Source organism: Clupea harengus, chromosome 22 (genome assembly GCF_900700415.2).
Source record: "Clupea harengus chromosome 22, Ch_v2.0.2, whole genome shotgun sequence".
NCBI classification, from domain to species: Eukaryota; Metazoa; Chordata; class Actinopteri; order Clupeiformes; family Clupeidae; genus Clupea; species Clupea harengus.
In genome coordinates this window covers 18218784-18241322 of record NC_045173.1, presented here as the reverse complement: position 1 = coordinate 18241322, position 22539 = coordinate 18218784, and the positions used below count along the sequence as shown (strand labels likewise).

At 44.6% G+C, this 22539-nt stretch overlaps 1 protein-coding gene across 1 annotated transcript; it reads left to right on the top strand.

The window, feature by feature from the left end:
* The first annotated feature begins 1940 nt into the window (after positions 1-1940).
* Positions 1941-21093, top strand: klhl24a (kelch-like family member 24a). The gene is made up of 7 exons (XM_012835304.3): positions 1941-2153; positions 3685-4653; positions 6388-6572; positions 10476-10594; positions 16457-16645; positions 18369-18557; positions 18964-21093. The coding sequence occupies exons 2-7, from the start codon at positions 3731-3733 to the stop codon at positions 19162-19164; spliced, it is 1806 nt and encodes a 601-aa protein (XP_012690758.2). The 5' UTR covers positions 1941-2153; positions 3685-3730; the 3' UTR covers positions 19165-21093.
* Positions 21094-22539: the final 1446 nt, after the last annotated feature.

Genomic DNA, 22539 nt, shown 5'->3' with positions numbered 1-22539 from the left:
CACATCTGCTCCCTGCCTCTGGTCCTGGTCCTGACGGTCAGCCACTCCTGGCCCATGCAGGTCTCTATGCTGCTGACGGTAGCGGGGATCCTGATAATCCTGCTGTTGGTCCTGTCGGGCTACCTGGCACTGTGCTGGCAGACGCGGCAGGCGGGCGTGTGGAGGGGCGAGCGCTCGTCCCGCGCCAGGGGCACCTTCCTCATCCACTACCTGCACCTTTTCCTCTCCTTTTGCCCCATGCTGGTGCTGGTCATCGAGCTGCTGCTGTACTGCCGCCACAGAATCCTGGATCTGCGTGCCAACCTCTGGGTCTCACTGGTGGTCTGCAATGTGCTGCTAGTGCTGCCCAAGGCTCTGGCTCCATACCTGTACGGACTGAGGTACAGGGATTTATCTGGGGCATTGTTTTCCCTCTTCAGATTGAAGCGGGCATCTGTCAGTCCTGAAACGTAACTGTGCCACACTGCATGTTCACCTGCCCAGCCAAACAGCAGGCTGGTAGAGGCTTTCTAATCTCATGGTATCATGTTTTGTGTTTGTGTGTTGGTTTTTTGCTTTGAGGACCTGTGAATTATTTGTGCTCAGCACGTCTGGATTGGCATGGTTTGTCCTTACACAAGGATGTAAGACCTTTCTGGAGGCTAGAGTTGGTGGATGCCAATGTTCAACTAGATGTCAGAATAAAGTACAACTATCAAGATCCAACATTATGAAGGATTATGAAGGCTATCATTTTTGATACACCAGCACCATATCCAGAACCTCTCCGGAACCGAAAGGTTCTTCAGTTTTTCCTCACAGGAAAACACTTAATGGTTCTACTTAGTGCACTCAATACATGAAGCCTTCTATGATTCTCCTACATTTCGTGGTCCAAAAAATTACCTACAAGAGTTCTTCATCAGATATTTATTGTTTGATACTGAACAAAGTGATGACCCTTTTCTTTATAATTGCATGGTGAAGTAGGCTATAGTTAGAAATGTGTGTAATGCTAGTTCAAAGTTCTGTTGCCACTTGCTCAGGAAATCAAATTACTTCAATCTGAATGTTTGAATTAAATGGCCTGAATCTGAATGCCATGTTAAATTAATTCTAAACAGGCCAGAGAAAAGCTTAATTATACGGTGAGTTAGTCATTAGCCAACATAAATGTAACACATCTTCAGTGCACTAACGTATTTAAATCAGTCTGCCTGCTAAGTGCAATTATTGTTGAGTAAGCAATTGATCCTTAGACTTTTTCTACAGACTGGTGATGTTAAACCAACACCAGAGGGTGCAAGTGCCCTTGGGCTGTCCATGAAATGTCGCATAGAGGGTTAACAGTTACTTGTTTTCTTTCCCCCGGAGGACAAAGTGTTCTCAGATGATATATGTTAATGTGCACCCCAGCTGTTCCATAAGCTTTACAAAATGATTATATACTTTTAAAATACTATATTTCTATTCTGAGCTAAGAAGCAGTAGGCTATAGGCCTCCACAAAAGTGTCAAACAGATGTTAATTAACTGGATGGATAAAAGCTATAGGTTTGTGTGTGTTTTTTTTTTTAAATTATTTGTATTTTATTCTTTGTTGGTATAACAACTGTTTTGTGTCCAAATTAAATCTATAGAAGGGTTGAAAGATAGTCTTCTTACAACAAAATATATTTCATAACTGACAGATTTATTTACAGTCTCACTGCCTATTTAGCAACCTCCCTCTATACCGGACAGACAACTTTACTGGTTTCAACTTCCTCAAACGGTCGATTCGTCTTCCTCGTTGTTTTGTTTGCAAACAAGCTATCCACGTGGAATGTCTCTTTGAGGGATTCTGGGAAATGTTGTCTCAGAGCTTAGTGACGCTCCTAGCAATACGTACTTTGAGAAATACACTTCCCGTGAACACCCAACCAAAGTCAAATTGGAGAGGTGCTGAGGATGTGACATAAATAACCCTGCACTATTGTCCTTTTCCAGACTTTGTGCCAGCTAAATCTCCCCGAGACAACATGTCATGGTCACCGCGGAATACTTACCTTTCGACGTAGACCAGACAATTTGGACAAGCAAACTTTTTTGACACCGTCTCTCTTATGGACTTTGTTTTTCAACTTTCCAGCCATTTTATTTCTAGCAGGAGTGTCTTTGATATCACTGAACAAGGTAAGACAATATGCCCTATTTCATGAAATGCGTCACATCGTCCGACTGTGCGGTTCTTGTCACGCATATTTATTAATCGCCCAATAATGTACACTATTGTAAAGAGATCGGGCATTGTTTTCAGATTTTCTAAATTTGGTCCGTGGCAGAAGTGCATAGGCCTACATGTCAGCTTTTTTTGTTTTGAACTCATTTGTTCTGTCCTTTATGCTTGCAAACAGTTCTTTCCCACCTTGTACGATTCGACAGGTACCTTTCAACATGGCAAGGCCTCTGTGCTAAAGGGGCGCTTGTGACAGCATATCATATCATATCATATGATATCAGTGTGTTATAATTGGAGCCTACACGACTTATAAATAGTGACCTATATTTTAGAATCCTTGGACTGTCTTGTAAAAAAAACTTTAATGATAACATTTATGACGATGCTCTCAAAGGAATTGTAACATATATTGGCACAGTATTACATGTAATTACGCAGTAATAATATTAGACTTGCTAAGTGAATATTGGTTTATAATGATAATAACCATATGGACGAGTGGCTGACGCTGTAAGCTATTCATAAAGTAAGCATATCATTGTGTCTGTGCGCTGGTAATGTTATTAGGAGGGAATTGACTAGGCTATTATGGGCAACTTGAAAGAACATGTTGAAAGAACATGTACATATTTGATTTATTTTATAGCACATATTTTAGCCTATTGGGATTGAGTCTTTGAAGAAAGACTAAACAAAAGGTAAGCAGTAGGTTTGCTTTGAGGGTTGTATGTTGGTCGTGCTGGTTGGTCATTAAGCTCTATAAATACAAATCTGTAGAAAATTTGGTTTAATTTAATACAGTGAATCTACACTGATGTTCAACGATTTGTTTATTTCACATGAAGTCAGAATTCAAAACAAATAGCTGTTTCTTTAGGTAATCAATTTCTTGGCGCCAGGCATTGTATTGTTCTCATCATGGTTGATGGAGCGTGGCCGTTGAGATGACGCAAGTCTCTAGTTTCCTTTACCCCAGTTCCTTCTACAACCAAAACAAACCTGACTAACACTTCTTCACTGCCAGTTGCGCAACCTGGAGTGCTCATTTCTAGTTTTTACAGTTTACTGAACTTTTCAACTTATGTTCCCTCCCTTTGGGGCATCTCTGTTATTGACATGGTATACCACATGGCTTCAGGAGCTGTTTCCAGTTAGGTCCCATGAGGTGCCTCTTCTGTGAATTTTCCCTGTTGATTCCCCAATGGTGGTGCAAGAAGCCAACCTGAGGCAATATAACTGCTTGTCTTAGCACTTCAGTGGAGCATTCCTTTCTCTTAAAGGATTCTTTAGAAGATATGCAGGCTATATCTCATCTTTTTAAACAGATTCAGATTCTTTATTGTAACATCTGATTTTACAGCATAGTACAGAGGAACAAAGTTGACAGGTCAGGTATAGCACTGGCCTTCTCGGCACTTAAGAGGGCACTTAACAGGGATCTGTATATGTTCAAGAAGTAATGGACTCTTCGGGTTTTGATTGCAGAGCCAGCCTTTGAATTTGGGTCGCTGTTGGACATAGCGGCACAGCCATGGTGCTGATCCTGGGCCGAAGGCTGAATCGGGAGGACTCCGGGGTGCGGGACTCCCCAGCAGTGAAGCGCAAGGTGCTTGAGGTGGACCCCAAGAACCTGAGTGGCCATGACGACACGTACGACTTCTGCTCAGGCGGGCTGCATGGCGAGGGCATCCTGCAGGCCTTCAACGAGTTCCGCGACAACCGCCTCTTCACTGATGTGGTGATCTGCGTGGAGGGCCGGCAGTTCCACTGCCACCGCGCCGTGCTTTCAGCCTGCAGCAGCTACTTTCGCGCTATGTTTTGCAATGACCACCGCGAGAGCCGCGAGATGTTGGTGGAGATCAACGGCATCCTGGCCGAAGCCATGGAGAACTTCCTGCAGTACGTCTACACAGGCCGCGCCAAGATCACCACGCAGAACGTGCAGTACCTCTTCGAGACCTCCAGCCTGTTCCAAATCTTTCCACTACGCGACGCCTGCGCCAAGTTCCTGGAGGACCAGCTTGACCCGTGCAACTGCCTAGGCATCCGCCGCTTCGCCGACACTCACTCCCTCAAGCACCTGGCCAGCCGCTGCCGCAACTACGTCCTGCAAAACTTCGCTGATGTGACACAACACGAGGAGTTCCTGGACCTGCGCAAGGAGGAGCTGGAAGAGTACATCGCCAACGATGAGCTGACCATCGGCAAGGAGGAGATGGTGTTCGAGGCGGCCATGCGCTGGGTGTACAACAGCACAGCCGAGAGGAAGCTGGTCCTCAAGGACATGCTCCAGCACGTGCGGCTCCCACTGCTGCACCCCAACTACTTTGTGCAGACGGTGGAGGGAGACCAGCTCATACAGGTGGACCCTGAATGCTACCAGCTGCTGCATGAGGCCCGGCGCTACCACGTGCTGGGCAACGAGATGATGTCCCCCAGGACCCGGCCACGCAGGTATGTAACAATGAGTGTGCTAGCAGGGGGCAGTTGGTGGTTTACCTGGGGTGCTTTTTATTTCAGAGAGTGATTTTAAGCTGGGGCAAAACAGCACCTAACTGAGTTAGTTTTAGTTTTGGGTTAGTTAGTTAGTTAATTAAGGTGATGATGATGATTTCCCCCAGGACCCAGCCAAGCAGGTGGGTTACAGTGGGTTTGCGAGTGAGCAGAGACAGTTGGTGGTTTGCGTCTTTGAAAATTTTGAAAAGTGCTATATAAATGTGATGTATTATTATTATTATTATTATTATTATTATTATTATTACCTGTTGTTAATAGGCATTGGTCTTAAAGATTTAAGATTTTAAGTGTCCTAGAGGCCTTTGTTATCTCTCAGGAATGTGATTTTGGTTGTTGAGCTACACAATTAAAGGGTAGCTCAGTAAAGACCCTTATGAGATGAAAAGTATCTGTGGGGTATAGACTAAGAGAGAGATTCAAAAAAGAGGCCTTGTATCTTAATGTTTTTCTTGAAGGTAGGTGTTTTGTTATTGTTGGTGTTGTTTGTGGATCGCATTTCTAGTGTGTCAGGAAGTCTTTGTTTGGGGGAGTTGTTTTAGTTTGACTAAATGCAAAGCTGGCAAACTGAAGATCATTCACAGACTTGTTTTTCTCTTGCACCTGATCAGGGGAAATTACCTTGACTTGTCCATACACATTCCGCCCAACGACAGAGGTGTTGCAATCCACCATAATGTGTGCCCTGCCTTTCCTTAACCACCTCTCCTATTTTACCAGTGGAGCAGTAGAGTCAGTTGTGTGTTTACAAACTTCACTAGAACTTATGAAAGTGTATTGCACGTTACTCGGTATGTGAGTGTAATGGTGGAGGGTTCAAGAGAGGTTTGATGTCTTTTGCCACTGAGTCACAAACTGTGCCTAACAGATATACCTTGGGCACTGAGGTGTCATGGCTCAGAAACTCTATCTTAGGAGGCACGTGGCGCCGATTGTCTGTGAGCCACGTTGTGTTCCCTCGCTCGCAGGCGCATGAGGTGTCAGTATCCAGGCAGATTAGACATGTTGCCTCTTATCTGCCGGAGGCCCTGCTTCCTCCTCCCCTTACCCCCCCCCCCCCCCCCCCCTCAGTCTTCCAAAGAAGCCACGCGATCTTCGCATCACTGCGGAAGCCCTGGGGGACAGCTCTTCTTTGGTTGGCCTCCTCTCCCAGCCTGTGAATTTCTCTGTGTCTTTGTGTGTGTGTGTGTGTGTGTGTGTGTGTGTGTGTGTGTGTGTGTGTGTGTGTGTGTGTGTCTCGTTACCTGTCTGAGGAGCTTTTTCTGTTTACTTTCAAATGCTTCAAAAAGAAACGATAAACTACAATTATCCTACCAATATTGAGTCAAAATACTGCCCTTCATCTTTTCCTTTTCATGTAGATCCATCTAGATCATGTGTGATGTTAGAGCTTATAAAAAAAAAGACGTGTCTCCCCAACCGACAGTATATTCTTGAATTACTGACCAGAGAAGTGTGTCTAAACTACCCATACTGGTGTTAGCTCTTTCTCAGTGCTTCCTCTGAATGCTCTGATTTGCCAGCTTGGCAGCCACCATGGCATGACACTTAATATGGCTGCACGCCTGGAGGGAAAGTCCCACCCAGCTCCTCTCTAATTAGACATGGAAATGTTTTCTGGAAGTTCCTTATTTCCTTTGTCCCTGTCTAACGTGTGCCCCCCTCCCCCTGCAGGTCAACTGGCTTCTCTGAGGTGATCGTAGTGGTCGGGGGCTGTGAGAGAGTGGGCGGCTTCAACCTGCCCTACACCGAGTGCTATGACCCCGTCACGGGCGAGTGGAAGTCTCTGGCCAAGCTGCCCGAGTTCACCAAGTCGGAGTATGCCGTCTGCGCCCTCAGGAACGATATCCTGGTCTCAGGTGAGCGAGCCTCTCCACATGGAGGCCATACTTGTGAGCTTGATATGAAGTCGCTGTGGCTACTGTCTCTCATAGCAACAAGTTTGTCAAGTCGCTGTAATCGCCGCCAGACTCAGTGTGAAGAAAGAGGTAATTAAAAAAAAGGAAAAGAAAGGTAAAAGAACAAGAGCTGATTGTGGAGCAGATTCAGATTTCGTAACTGGAGTGGTTTGTGACAAGCACTTAAGCACAGCATGTGCGAATTTTCAGGAAAAAGTGAAGCAACATATGTTGTTCACACCGTGTGTGAGTTCCTCGACCGCCCCAGGCCTTGTTCTCTCACTGGTGCTGTGTTGACCAATGCAGTGCATTCTGGTACAGCCGCAGGCAGCAAAGTCGTCCCATAAACTCCCTTGTAAAGAAAGGCAGCCCTGGCTCATGTGTTCACATGAGCAGAGCAATCACGTCATTCAGGGCTCATACTCGCAGTGCCAGCTCAGTTCTCAACATGCAATCACTTCAAGTCTATTGTGGTTTAGGAACTTAACACATTGTACCATTTATAGTCAGATTTATTTAAGTTATTTTTCGGGGCAGATCTGTTTATCCAGGTCCGTTGAAGTAATGTAATAACATTATGTAAGCATTATGTGAGTCATCTATGCTGAGGATACTGGGCAGCATGGTTGGTAAAAGTTGCAGTGTTCATGTACAATACCATAAATATCCATATCAAGCTCACAGAGTTTACCCAGAGAATAATTGTGTCTGAAACAAAAACAGCGACAGCATTTTCAAAACAGCAACAGAGCTGACCAGCAAACTGCGAGTAAGCTGCCAAACAGGTTGGAAAACGATCAGGGGAGAGATAGATGAAGGCAGCGAGGGCTGGAGGGGGAGATGGGACTGAAGAAGAAGAGCTGGCACCAGGTTAGGGGGGGTGGGCTGTTGGGGCCGGGGTAGGGTTGGAAAAGATAGTGTGTTTGTGTGTCTCTCGCGTGTCTTTTGTCGGTGGGCAGCTGTTTGAAAAAGTCGAAAACTACCCTCCTCCCTTCTCTTTTACTCCTTACGCTCTCTCCCCCTCTGTGTCTTTCTCTTTCTCTTGTTTGGTCTCTTTCTCTTTCCTTCAATGTTTCTTTCTCTCTCTCTCTATCCCTCTCTTGCTATCTCTTTGTCCCTTGCCTTTTCTCTCTCTCTCTCTCTCTTTCTCTCTCTCTGTCTCTACTCTGACTATGACTCTGTTTTCCATATCTGATTCTGGCTTTTACCCCCTTCCCCCAACTGTACAGTTTTTTTTAACCGTTCTCCTTTGTAAACATTCTTTCCTTTCCCTGTGCCTCCCTCTCCTCTCTCCTTCTCTACCTCTCTCTCTCACCCCTCTCCCTCCCCCCTCTCCTAATATTTCTCTGCGCGTATGCTGGCGGGGCTCCAGCCTGGGCCCCACTGACTAGCAGCTCAAACTGGATCATGTTGGAGGCGAGAAGCAGACACCACCACATCTGACCCGGTCACTTCAGTGTCTCCTGATGATAGTACTCACCCAGAGAGAGAGAGAGAGAGAGAGAGAGCGAGAGAGAGAGAGAGAGAGAGAGAGAGAGAGAGAGAGGACATTTCTTATTAAGGGCTCTAGGGTTTGCCTTAAAAAGAAAACCCTCTGGCTTAGACAACAGTCAAGTTTGGTTAGGATCTGAATGTCATCCTACTAAAAACAAACTTCCATATCCCTGTTTAGAGTTGAGTTCTGTGGAATTGAAGAGAGTATATATTTAGACTTAAGGTGTTTGTGCATGTCGGCAGTTGTGTGTGTGTGTGTGTGTGTGTGTGTGTGTGTGTGTGTGTGTGTTTGAGTCTGTGTGCGCACTTTGTCCCAGAACATCGCTTCAGGCATTGAAAAAAAACTCCTACATGCTTGCAAGCATTCCCAGTAGAGACTTCTAGAAATGTTATGTGTGTGTGTGTGTCTTTGTGTTAGAGAGAGTGGCTCATTGGCTGACTCCTGCGCTCTCCCCACCGCAGGCACAAAGCAAACATTTTTCCTTCTCTCTCCTTCATGTGGAGGTTCACCAGACTATTAGAAGACAAAACATCAGAAGAGACACCACAAGTCCAGTCAAAACCCTTTTCAGTTCCATTCACAACACACTCTGTCAGGTCACAGACTTTTAGCACCTGGTTTAAAGAAGTTAAAGTGGAAAGCAATTCTACCTCTATCAGTTTACTAACATGTTTCTTTCACACTAGTCCAGAAAGACTGGTCATAAGTTCAAGTTCAAGTTCAAAGTACTTGATTGTCATTGTCACAAAAACAACGAGACAGACGAGGCTGCATCAGACAGCTAAAAAAAAGTTGCTGTGCACATTAACTGCCATAGCTAAATAATAATAAATAAGAATTAATAAATAGATAAATAGATATCCCTAAGTAAATAATAATAAAAAAAAAAAAACAATATTGAGGTGCATCAATAATTGCAGGGTAGAGTGTTAGAGTGCAGTCCATGGGGGCGGGCGGTTTTCGTTTTTCTGGCCTGTCTTATGAGAAGCCTTTGTTCCTTCCTGATGTGTAGTCAGGCAGCCGGCCTGATGTTGAGAAGAGTTAAGAGAAATCCTCTGACCCTCATCTCATTACAGATGAAGACACATCTCAACATCAGGTGTAAACTATTGACTGCTCCCGGAAGGAGAAAGCGGTCACCGTCACACACAGACACACACAAACACACAGAGTCTTGTTTGTGATTTTGACGCTCGCGTTTTCTCTCCGCCCTTCTCTGAGTCATGTTCTTAGACAGCTCACACACCAGGTTCTACTTATAATGTCCCTGGATTGGGAATCCTTCTCTTTCTCCCAGGCCACCTCTTCCTCTAAACACCTTTTTAAACAAGGAAAGAAAACAGACGATAGAATACACAGACTCTCCATCTGTGGTTTGGTAGGGTTTGAGGGGGCTTTTGTTAAATAAAGCACTGACGCCACAGTGTCACTGCTCTCCATATGGGGCTCTTTGTTACCATGGCTGTGGCTGTTGTGCTTGGTGTGTGTGTGTGTGTGTGTGTGTGTGTGTGTGTGTGTGTGTGTGTGTGTGTGTGTGTGTGTGTGTGTGTGTGTGTGTGTGTTTAGTTGGCTTTGTGAAGGGACGAGGAAGACAGGTGCTGTGGTTGTGAAAGCAAGGTGCTGTGCCTGGGCCTGCAGGAAACGTGACTGGATCACCTGCCTGGCTCAGACGTTGTTGACCTCTCCTCCATAGGAGGAAAACAAATCCCTCCCTCTCTTCTTCTCATCTGAGACCACTGTTATTTAGGGAAAAAGATAAGTGAAGCAAGAAGTCTTCCCGATCTAGCCTCAACGTTTCTACCAGATCCCATGTAAAATACCTGTAAGAAGAATGGAATGAGCAAGAACTGAACTTGTCACAGCATGCTCTGTTCATACCGCACATGTTACAGTGTGATGAAAAGTCAATATGAATGTATTCCTAATCACAGTTTGTCTACCAAATGCACATGTTTATTGTGTTTATACCTTGCATTGGCTGCTTTAGGCAGGGGGGGGGGATATTTTTGGATAAAGTTCATAACAAAGAACAGTTGGCTTTCTGGTTGGTTGTCTCAGAGCAGAAATATAGCAAACTCAGACAGGTAGAGGATTGAGGTGAAAGGAGCATAATGGTGTAATTTGTGCTTGTCAAGTTTTAATGTCAGTTAAAAATGCAATGCATTATTGCAATCCAACGTTTTTTCTCAAATGTCGTTTATCCAATGAAATTCAAAGAAAAGACAGGGTATACTGTCTCGTCCCAGGGGCCTCAAACTCCTCAAAGGTTTTATCATATGAGGTGCAGAAACACAATATCAACTGATGCTGAAGTAGGCCACCTAATAGGATCCGGTCCACCTTATGGAGAGGGTTTGTTGCTCTTGCAGGGGGTCGCATCAACAGCAGGGATGTGTGGATGTACAACTCACAGCTCAACCTGTGGATCCGAGTGGCCTCCCTCAACAAGGGGCGCTGGCGGCACAAGATGGGCGTCCTCCTGGGCAAGGTAAGCCAACCGGGACGCCTTTCAAGTCACATGTTTTCACAGTAAAGTTTTCATCATGATGGCAGATGATCTGTCTATCACAGTGAAATGCATGGCATGTAATAGTTGATGTGAATATGTGTGCGTGTTGGTGTGTGGAATAGCTCATTAGTAATACAGGGCTCTAGACAATGCATTTTACCCTTCATGTTGTTGGGGTTGTGGTTTTGTCTCAGCTAATTCTCCAAAAGTTTGAATCTTAGATAGCAGCTGTCTCTAGAGAGGGTCCAGCTAAAACTGTTCCAGAGTCAGCCTTTATTTCTGTGCCTGCAGACTAATGCAGTAGCAAAGCTAAATCTGTACATCTGTTAAATGTTGAGTCCCTCCCCATTAATGCTTACCTAAGTGTTTTGCCCCGTGAAGGCAACTCACTGTTAACCTTGGCTCTTGAAGACATGATGTTGCAACACATGGCAGATGACATCACGTTTGCCAAGCTATATCAACAAACAAGCCCTCTTGAAAAAGTGAAAAACCACCAGATCACAGTGTTCAAGGCAATCAAAAAGATAGTCAATCGGAAGATGATAAACAGTTAACATGAACAGCCTTTAGCACTGCATGGCAGTAATAAGAAAGCCATCAAGAATAATTAACATTAATAGATTTATTATATGTTTATTATACGTGTAATTTATGTTCACAGTACTTATATGTTATGTTATGTTATGCTATGGTAGGTTGTTGTGCGGTGTCTTGTCTTAAGAATTTCAGTGCCCAGTCTGACTCAGTGTTGTTCTGTGCATCTGACAAATAAAATACTTGAACTTGAACTTGAACTTGATCAAGACAGACCCTCTTGTCTTGTCCTGTCATGGACTCCCTTGACCCCTGCCAGGTCTGGGATCAGAGGGAAGTGATCATATGTGAAGGGCACGATCAGTCACTCAAACACAAATCTATGTGTGCCTCTATGTCTCCTATGTTCAGTGTGCAGAATGGATGCATTTAGGGAATCTTTACTAGACAAAGACAATGCATTGTACTGTGTCACAAACAGCTAGTTTCTGGCACGCAAACAAATGCGTGTTTTTGTAAATTACAAGTGCAATTGTGGTTGCCAGCCGTCTCAGACCCTCTCTGATGTGGTGCACATTCGTTCTGGCTCCCTTCCATGGTGGAGGGGTGGCCCCGTGGGTTTGAGCACATGGAGAAACATGCCTTGCATTCAGAGGGGCCCTGCTCTGTAATGTGGTGTTGCCAGTACTCCCTGCAACAAAAACACCAACCCTGCAGAGCAGCCCTGAAGTCATCTATTTCCTCTCTGGACTGCATACTCTGCCATAATCCGCGTAGTGTTTTTTTTTCTTTTACTCAGAAAGTATGGCTTTAAACTCCCCCCAAAAAAAAAAAAAAACAACCGTCAGCTGGTTTGTTTTTCTCTCCCCGTGTTTTCTGTTTTCATAGGGGCCATTGCTGTCCTGGCAGAATCTGTTAATCACCAAAGCCTTGTTAAGTGGGAGCCGCCTCCCCACCTGTTATTAATTGCGGAATGGCGTATCAGCCGCTGGGTGGTGCCTGAGTGTGCTGCCAGCACATGGGTCAGATACAGACCATGCCTGTGGAACTAAAGCAAAGCAGAAGTTGCGCAATCGCGATACAGCTGAGCTGTGTGTGTGTGTGTGTGTGTGTGTGTGTGTGTGTGTGTGTGTGTGTGTGTGTGTGTGTGTGTGTGTGTGTGTTATAGAGCATGTGTGTGTGTGTGTGTGTGTGTGTTATATAGAGCGTGTGTGTGTGTGTGTGTGTGTGTGTGTGTGTGTGTGTGAGTGTGTGTGTGTGTTATAGAGCATGTGTGTGTGTGTGTGTGTGTGTGTGTGTGTGTGTGTGTGTGTCTGAGTGTGTGGTTGAAACAGTAGTATCTTAGGGGAACGCGAGTGGCAAATATGCAGTCACCCTTAAAGCAGAGTTAGTTAGATGTGTACTGTAACCTCTTTGTCTGAAAACACATTCCTCTGTAAGTATGGCAGTGACTCCGCAGAAAGCCCCACACTTTGTTATTATGTAGGTTCCAGATGTTGCAAAACATGCATGTAATTACATCCTAATTCTGCGGCTTATTTTTGTTGTTGTTTTCAGTTCCAAAGTGTGTGTGCTTTTGTTTCTGAAAGAGTGTGTGTATGTTTGTGTGTGAGTGTGTGTGTGTGTGTGTGTGTGTGTGTGTGTGTGTGTGTGTGTGTGTGTGAGCATTTATGTGTTTGCTTGTGTGTGTGTGTGTGTGTATGTCTGTCTGTGTGTGCTTGCGTCACTCACTGCTTGCATGTGACTTTGCTTACGTGTTTTTGTGTTTTGAAGCACATTTTTGATGCACCTTAGATAACATGGCCTCTTTGCAGTTCTAGGGGCAGCCACAGCATATATGACTCATCCAAGAAACAGGTTAAAGCTGAATATGAACACATTACTCATCTATGCCACATTGGACGCGAGCCAACATGAGCTCCCTCACACACACGCACACACTTCAAACATTGAAATCTTAGTAAGATGAAATATCTTAAATCAAGGCAATATATGCTTGTTTTTTTGTCTGCCAAGATATTTCTTCTTACCAGGCATGTTTTATGTTAGAGCATTCCACTTGCTTCAAGTGTTTCAGTCCTTCATCTTAATAAGGTATTTTAACTTGTTACTGAGATTTTATTACTGGATCTGAGCAAGTTAATGCTTGAAACTAGTTTGATCACCACTGACAAGTACAAAACTGCTTTGTCAAAGTCAGAATCAAGACAAATGTACTTGTTTTTAGTCTGGCCACACTAGTTTTAAGATATATTTGGGTTCTTTAAAAAAAAATCTTGGTAAGTCAAATTTCCCTGTTCTGTTGGCAGATAATTTTGCTTATTTTAAGTAATTTATCCCCCATTTTATTACTTTTGTTCTTGTAAAAGTTTAAAAGCTGAATATCTGCAGTGCACGTGTGCACACACACACACAGACACACACAAACAAACAAGCAAACAAACAAACAAACAAACACGCACACACCGACACACACACACACACACACACACACACACAGCAGGTGTGGCCCAGAGCTGGATGTGATGGGGACCAAATATGGGTTAAATGCTTTCCAGAATCCGTTCCTATCCTAGTGTTTTCTTCCCCTTTTCCCCCAGTTCTAGTTCCTCTGCAGTAGTTTGTGAAGATGTTGTTCTGGCTTTTCTGTTCTCAAGTTGGAGGGGAGAGCTCAGGCTCATGTTTTTATCCGGTATGCTTTTTGGCACACATAAATTCTTATAGATTGAGGTGGAATTATGTGCATTTCCTGATTAACTGCATCTTCTGCCGCTGCGAGTCTCTTGGTCATGACTCAAGACTTTTCAGAGCTGGCTTGTCATCACCTCTGCTGCACCTCAGCCGTTGGAAGGCAGGGTTTTGGGAGATCATATTACAATGTCAGTTAGGTGTATTCTAAACTTAACCCCTTCCTCTTAAAAAGAAAAACCGTCCACCTGGACATCATCCTCTCCCCTGAGAGCAGGAACTCCTCTCTGAACTTCTCCCTTCTTCCACTGTAAATTACAGTGGAAACTGGGCGTAATTATCCTCCTTGTTGGGCCTCTTATCCTGCAGTCATGAGGTTGATATGCAGTCCTTTTATCTTTTCTTTTTATTCACATTCAGTTGTGTCATCAGATGAACTAGCCAACCACTGAAGTTACTTATCAGCGGTTCCATTTAGGTCTGTGGTGGATTTTTTTTCATGTAGGGATCAAGTTCATACCAATACTGCCACATGTTTTTGTCATTGTGGAGATTACCCTTGGGTGGCCAGGTCAAGGTAAACTTTTGTAGGGCCATAAAGGAACTATGTACTTCTGTGTGTGTGTCTTTGCATCTGTGTGTGTGTGTGTGTGTCTGTGTGTGTGTGCGTGCGTGTGTGTGTGTGCTCCCACTTCCTGTTGAACTAGTTTTCTAGGCAGATGGGGGATTGTAGGTCAGCTCTCTTTGTTTCCTCCCAGGAGTCCCTCTTTGTAGCAACAACAGGGCCTCTCCCTCCCTCTCTCTCTCTCTCTCTCCCTCTCTCTCTCTCTCCCTCTTTCTTGTTCCTTCTCTATTTCTGTATGTTTTGGATTGTGACAAGGGAAACAGTGAAGACATCCCCCCATCTGCCCCTTTTCCTGCCTAACACCAGAGCCCTCTGTCCTTTGCAACAGTGACAGGGACTCTCTGTACTGGACCCAACACCCAAATGTGTGTGTGTGTGAGAGAGTTTGTATGTGTTTGTGAGTATGCTTGTGTGTATGTGTGTGTTAATATATACGTGTGTGTGTGTGTGTGTGTGTGTGTGTGTGCCCGCGGGCGCGATAGAGCAGAGCAGGGGAGAACCATTAAGGCCGTTTGTCACAGTAGTCACCTTGAGTCGTACCCGGGGTGATTTTGGGTTGGGATGACCACAGGCATATAACCTTACTGAATGCGACAACACCTGTTTTGCTTTCCTGTGTTTAACATCTGTCAGTGTCCAACGTTTGTGGATACCTTCCCTTTACTGGCATACAAAAGGAACCTCACCAGTAGCATATTCCTTATATTCCTTCTCCGTCTACATACTTCAGTGTCATATTTCAATGCTATCGTATTGTTCCAAGAGAATGAAAGACAATTGATCCTCTTTGCTGGCTAGATTTATGTTTAATGGTGGGTGGATTTTAATTAGAAATACACCCGCCCTTCCTCCCCTGCTCTCTCTACGCAAGTTGTTGTGAAACTATTCCTCAGGCAGTGGATGCCAGTTGTGTCGTGTGTGTGTGTTTGTGTGTGAGTGATGAACTCAGTACCCCGATCATCATGCTGTTTAAGGTCACGTCGTCATTCTCTATGCTCAGCTCCAGCCTCCAGCACTGTCTTAATTCATGTCTGCCGTCTAGCTGAGCGCTTCATGTTGAGACACCCTGACGGAAACTCATTTCTGGTGTCGTTAGAAATTCTAATGCCACCTTTCAGTTAGAGTAGTGGTCCCAATTGCGTTTGTGGAACTCTGGTGGGGTATTTCTCTCCGTAACAGGTGTGTGTGATTGGATTGGATACACACTCACCCACCCCCATGCTCCATCCTCTGTTCCCTGAGGTAATGTCTGTGTTTGGTTCCAGCTCCTAAAAACATTCCTCCAAACGCCATTAATAAAACATTCCATTAAATAACTACTGTATTTATAGAGGCGTACATGCAAGCAGGTATATAGGTATATGCCATTCATGCTTCTTCGTGTCATTTATCTTCATTGTGTGAGACTATGCTGGTTCCTGCACTGCCTTGCGTGAAGTGAGGCCCTTCAGGTGGGCTAACTAGTAATGCAAGCATGAATCCTTAAATTCCTTAAGTTAATCGGCCGAGGAAGAACTGCCGAACGTGATGTGCGGGCTGTGAACTGGTTAGCACCCGAGAGAGTTGGTGATGCCAACTGCCATCTCTTAGACGTTAGATCTTCTTTTGATTAGCATGCCGTGGCACTTCATTGACACAAACAGGTGGACGCGTGCCAAAGAATGAAACACTACCTCTCTCATAAAATTCCATTATCGTGTGTGTGTGTGTGTGTGTGTGTGTGTGTTTGTGTTAGTCTGATGAATGTTGCAGCTCCAGCTGTGGTTTTTTTTGGGGTGTGTGACATGTCCATGCTTGTTGAAGGGATTCTATAGAAAAACACTAATCAGGTTGGCTGCTCTCTCCGTGACCATTTTGTTTCCTATTGACATGTTTTTGTTTTGTCTGTGTGCTGTGTGTTTGTATATGAATATGTGCACATGTGTGTGTGTGTGTATACATGCATGTATGTATGTGTGTGTTTATGTGTGTGTTTATGTGTGTGTTTATAGGTGTATGCTGTAGGAGGCTATGACGGGCAGTGTCGCCTGAGTAGTGTGGAGTGCTACGACTCCTTCTCCAACCGCTGGACTGAGGTGGCCCCCATGAAGGAGGCAGTCAGCTCCCCAGCCACCGCCAGCTGTGCGGGCAAGCTCTTCGTCATCGGGGGAGGGCCCGACGACTTCAACTGTTCTGACAAGGTCAGTGGCCCACCACTGGATTCTCTCTTCAACCTTTCATCCAGAATTTCTCTTCACTCTCTATCCTCGCTCTGATACTCCACACCATTTAGCTCTGCCAGAAAGAAGACATCTGATTCTGTGTTCACATTCAGCTGCTCCGATACTGTGAACTACACACTATCAGGAAAAAAAAGATACTGACTGTCTGTTCACATTGAACCAGTCAGCTGATCAGGCTTTGTCATTACCATGTACATTCATATCGGATAATATCAGCTGACTAGACTGACTATCCAATCAAATTCAACTGCCTCCATAACGTCAGCTGATCAGAATTTGAGGTTATTGTTTAAATAAAGTACTTAGATAAAGTAAGCAGACCAGACTTTTATATTTGAGAGTCGATTCTCATTTTTCACATTTAATCCAAACTAACCCTGACTTTAGGTGATACATCTGTGTCTTGTGTTGTCTGTCCTTAATGCACCAGTAGAAACTCATAACACTTGGCAGGCAAGAGCAGCTCTTTTGTTGAGGTGCACTCACCATGCCTTACCTGAGCCCAGCCTTTATGTTTGGGGTTGTGTAACCCTCGATAATGTGGAGATCAGTCAACACGATGTGTGGCGCCTGAAAGAGCTAAAAATAGGTCAACACATTGCTTGACTCACACAAAGAGTCAACCTCATTAGGCCTCAGGCAGTGTGTAAAATCGAACAGTGTCCAAACATGGACAATGGCACACACGTTGCGTGCAGTTTTTTTTCTGTTTTTATTGGATCATCTGCTAGCTTTAGAAATTCATCGTGCATGGCTCTTTGACATCTGAGAGCTTTTTGTGTGAAGATTAGGCTCTGAATAGCAGTTCCTTGATAAAGTTAGCCTATTCCCTGAAACCAGAGAGGTGTTGGTCTCTCTTTGTTTTGTTAGCCGTTATTAGTGTGCTTTTGCGTACTTGTGTGTGATTATGTACATATTTACTCCTGTGTGTGTGTGTGTGTGTGTGTGTGTGTGTGCATATACACACCTGTGTTTACGTGCTTGTGCACATTTGCCTGTGTGTGTGTGTGTGTGCTTTTAAGCTCTACCTAAGCGACAGGTGGGCCTCAGGAACAGCTGTGCAGGATGAGGGTTTTTTCTGTTTCTCTTGGCTCAAAGCATTGTCCTCACAGGAGCTGGCCAATGCCCTGCCTGCCTCAGGTTTCAGGTCTCTGCCCACTCCTTCAACCTGACCTCTGGCACGCCCGCCTGTGATATTACTGACCATCGGCGAAGGCAGATCAGTGTCAGAGAGTAGTGTGATCGCATAGGCAGAAAGAGGAGCTGCTTCATAATGTCAAAGGGCATTTAGTTTAGTCCCCCAGTGCTTCAAATAGGGTCTATAGGCCAATTGGTAGTTTGTTATTATCCTGTCTGGTACAGTGTGTCTGCACTGTGAAAATGACTTTAACATTCTTGAGCCCAAAAATATGAGCTCACTTATCCCAACTCATAGAGTGTCAAGATTCAGTTGAATGCACGCGTGCATGGTCCCCGCTCCTGCTGAATGTAGCAGTTTTACAGTGTTTTCACTCTTTGCGTCAGGGAGGGAACCCAAAGCCATTTGAAAGAAAATCAATAGAAAAGCACAAACAGTTACAGGGGGCACTCCAGCGAGCCTCTTTTGGTAAGGTTGTATGTTTGATGAGCCGTGCTATTTAAAGACCCTGGGTGGCTGACCCTCCTCCGCCCCCACCCCCAGGTCCAGTGCTACGACCCGGAGACAGACAGCTGGCTGCTGCGGGCCAACATCCCCATTGCCAAGCGCTGCATCACCGCCGTGTCCCTGAACAACCTCATCTACGTGGCCGGCGGCCTGACCAAAGCCATCTACTGCTACGATCCCACACAGGACTACTGGATGCACGTGGCCAGCACCTTCAGCAAGCTGGTGAGGCCTCCTCTCTCTCTCTCTCTCTCACTCTCTTTCTCATTGGCTCGGCTCTCTGGCATCAACTAGGCTCGCTTCATATCACCTCGTGTCATATGACCGTGTTGTAGTTCATAATAGCTTGTCAACAATTTTCACTGTACAGCCAGGGTCGTATAACCCTGTCGTAGTTCTTCAGTCTCCTGTAAGCTATTTTCACCACCGTGCTATATTTCTTTGCAACATCCCACACCCTCTTGTCTCAGTAGTCAATTATTTTTCAACGTAATTAAAAAAAGACACAAGTGTTGAAGCTTGAAGAGTCCCTAATTCCACTTAATTCAGTCACCCAGTGCCTCCTTAGCTACCATTATTATCTGAATGAAAGGCCGTGGTTTTAAAGAGTGATCTCTTTTTGTCTCTGCAGGAGAGTTGTGGAATGTCTGTTTGTAACGGGAAGATCTTCATCCTGGGCGGTCGGGGAGAGACGGGCGAGGCCACGGACACCATCCTGTGCTATGACCCCGCCTCTGGCATCATCACCGGCGTTGCGGCCATGCCCCGGCCTATCTCCTACCACGGCTGTGTGACTATCCACCGCTACAATGAGAAGTTCCACCGGCCCTGACAAGAGCACTAAAAACATACACCCAAACACCCATACATCACCTATATACACACACACATAAACATATGAAAATGACATAGGACCCACACATACTGTATATACATACACAAAAACACATATGTCAAGATACAATATTGGACCCACAAACATGTATATAGAAAAGTATAGAACCCACACAGAGACATAAACGTACAGAAATATTTCCACACGCTTCTTGGAACTCATTTACAGTTTTTCTATTCCCAGCTGATCAGTCACTCTCTCCTACGTGATTGGCCTGCCTCTGAGTGACCCTCTGAGTGTGCCTCTCCTCTGTAGGATGGTGCATAGCACACCATTACTCGTAGAGGTCAAAGGTCATGTTTCCCATAAGCCCGAGACTGATTGAAACCTTATCGCCCTCATAAAGGACCATGACCTGTTCTATGGAACAGTGCAAGTAGTGAGGGCTAATTTCTTCACCTCTCACTCGGGTTTGCTAATCAAAGAAGCATCAAGAGAACCAAGCACCAGAGGGTTCCAGTGGGTTCTGGCAGTGGCGTTCCTCAAGGCACTGTTATTTCTATGTGGCTTCTATGTGTGTTTTATGTGTTGATTTTATTATTTTTTTTATATCTTAAGTTATGTTTTGTAAGCTGTTTTACTACATGTAGCATAATTAGATATGGTATACATCTGTAGGTGATATGTGTACTGACAGTAGTGTAGAGTGTAGGGTAGAGACTGGGTGAGTGGTTGTGTCATTTATATTTCTTTCTGTCGTGGGACACAAGTGAGACCACACACAGGGCTTGCTCTCTGACATACTGACAGCTTTGAAATACCAAAATGAATTTGGTTAGGTAATACTGACAGACAAAAGGCTCTTTTAAGAACCTAACTTTCAAGTGCAAACAAGAACTAGAAAGAACTCAACTTGATTCAAAGTTCCTGTACAAGAACTTTTAGTTTTGACAGAATCTTGCAACCACATGGGGCTCTATTAAGAAGAACAAGGCATGGAACTGAACTTCCATGGACTAAAAATATGAACCCCAGGGCCTAGGGCCTTCTGCTCATTTGGGAACAGTATTCATCTTATGTTTTCTGCTGCAGAGAAGCATAAGCTGTGTGTGTGTTGGATGTAGCTTGCGGTACCCTACATACATACATTGAGGTGTGTTCAGTAGTGCTTTAGTCTTGGTGTGGGCCTTGTTTGGGTGATTGATGATGTTCTGTTAGTGAGGATTGAATGCGTTCTCAATAACGGTCAGTAAATGTATTGCACGTGTATTGATGCCGCTGGGATAGAATTGTATTGCTGTGAAACCATATTTTTTTGTATTTAAATGTATTTCTTTATTTCATTTTAATACCAATCGTGCCTTGATCAATTTCTTTCAATAATTAAGAGCCCCAGTTATGCACTTGCGTGGATGGGAAACGAAGAAGAGATTTCTTTCTTTCATTTTCTGAATGTCATGATTGGAGATGCGTAAAGGGCATTTTATTTTATTTCTGATACTCGAATGAACGTATATATTGTGTGTGTGTGTGTGTGTGTGTGTACATGTGTGTACATGTGTGTACATGCACATGTGTATGCATATGACATGAGGCACAAAAGCCTTCTCACGACCCAACACAACACCAACAGATGTGAAAGCGTTTACATCGATGCACACTCAGGGACATAACGCCACCACAGGAATGTCTCAGGCCTGGTTCTAACCGAGGGTGAGTGAGAGCCGGAGGCCCTGAGCACTAAGATGGAGTTGAAGCCATAATTAACCCAGTTTAGCAGCGCCTCAGATGCCAACCTCCTCTCGTCATCCACAGATAGCGACAGGAATGCTGGCACAGCTCACGGAAATGTTAGAGCCCCTCTCTCTGAAGACATCTCACACACACACTCACACACACACACACACACACACACACACACACACACACACACACACACAGATAGACAGACAGACAGAGAGACAAAAGGTTAGAGAAACATACATACATACACACACACACACACATACAGAGAGAAAAAGAGTGAGAGAGACACACACAAACACATACACACACAGAGAGACCGACAGACAAACACACACACACGCGCTCTCTTTGTCGAGGTATTTAGCCCCTGGAGACAGGCCGCGTGAGGCGTGTGCTTACATACTGTACGATACACACGTGAGACTCTGGTGGGCTGTCATCATCGCAGAGTTTGACCAGCTGTGAGGGTGTCAGTGTTTTGTGACTAATAATGTACTGAAACTTATTTTTTCTTAAACGTTTAATTGATTTCTCTTCTTTTTCTGTTTTTATGGTTGTGGAAGTGTGTCTGTGTGGGTGAGGTTGGATGTGTTCCTATCCTCAGATTTTTTTTGCTGATTTATTTGTATTTACTACCTGTGCAGGGCTGCATTATAAAGGCTTTAATAAAGAGTGTCAAGCACAAGCACATGTGCTGTCATGTCACTAGGAACTGAGTTAGCAAAAAAGCTGGCTTAGTCTTGGGAGACAACCAGACAGCTGATTTGGAACGATTGAATGTGAGGGTTGAATGAAAGAGTGAATTAATTAATGAGTGAATGAATGGGTGAACAGGTGTAAAACGAGTGCCCAGCGAGAATGGACATTTATATCAAGCAGTCACTAAAAGGCAGGCTCAATAGTGTGTACAGGGGTAACAGCTGGGTGTGAAAATAATGCAATAAATGGACACTTAGGAACTTAGGAAGCATGGCTTCCCAACTTCCTGTTGAGCGCAAGGCGGGCTGGAAGCTAATTCATGGATTTGTGGAGTAGCGTTATCAATCTAATGCACACACCTCTACATTGTCAGCCAAAAAGAAACAGGCCCCTGTTATCACCAATAAGACAGTATGTAAGATGTGTATGCCTCTTGTTAAAAAGATGGAGCTGTGCATTTGTGTGCCATTGATCTCTCTCTGCAAAGTGCCTGAGGATTGATTTCTTTGCTGTTTGTGTTTTTCTTGCTGAGAGGTATGTTTGTACGGCTACAATAAACTCCCTTTTTCAGCAAGTTATGTGTGGCATCTTCATGGCGTCACACATTGGACATTTGACTGTCCCACTTTTGTGTTTACCATCGGCGTTTTGTAAAAGATAGACTTCACAGCACTCGGCCCCTAAGAGGAGGCACAACATCAATTATAGACTGGCTCCTAAGGTCTCATTATTATAGTAGCTGTGTGAAGAAGGACGTTTGAAAAGGAAATACCACAAAGATGAATGACTGGCTTCCAGCCTTAATGAGTCTTTCTAGAGAAGTATGTTGTGAAACGTGTTCCATATCCGGCAGGACTTTGTTCTTAACTGGTAACTGATTCACTGAGGTGCCTTCAGTTTGACAAGTCGTTCTGTAAACACAGTGTT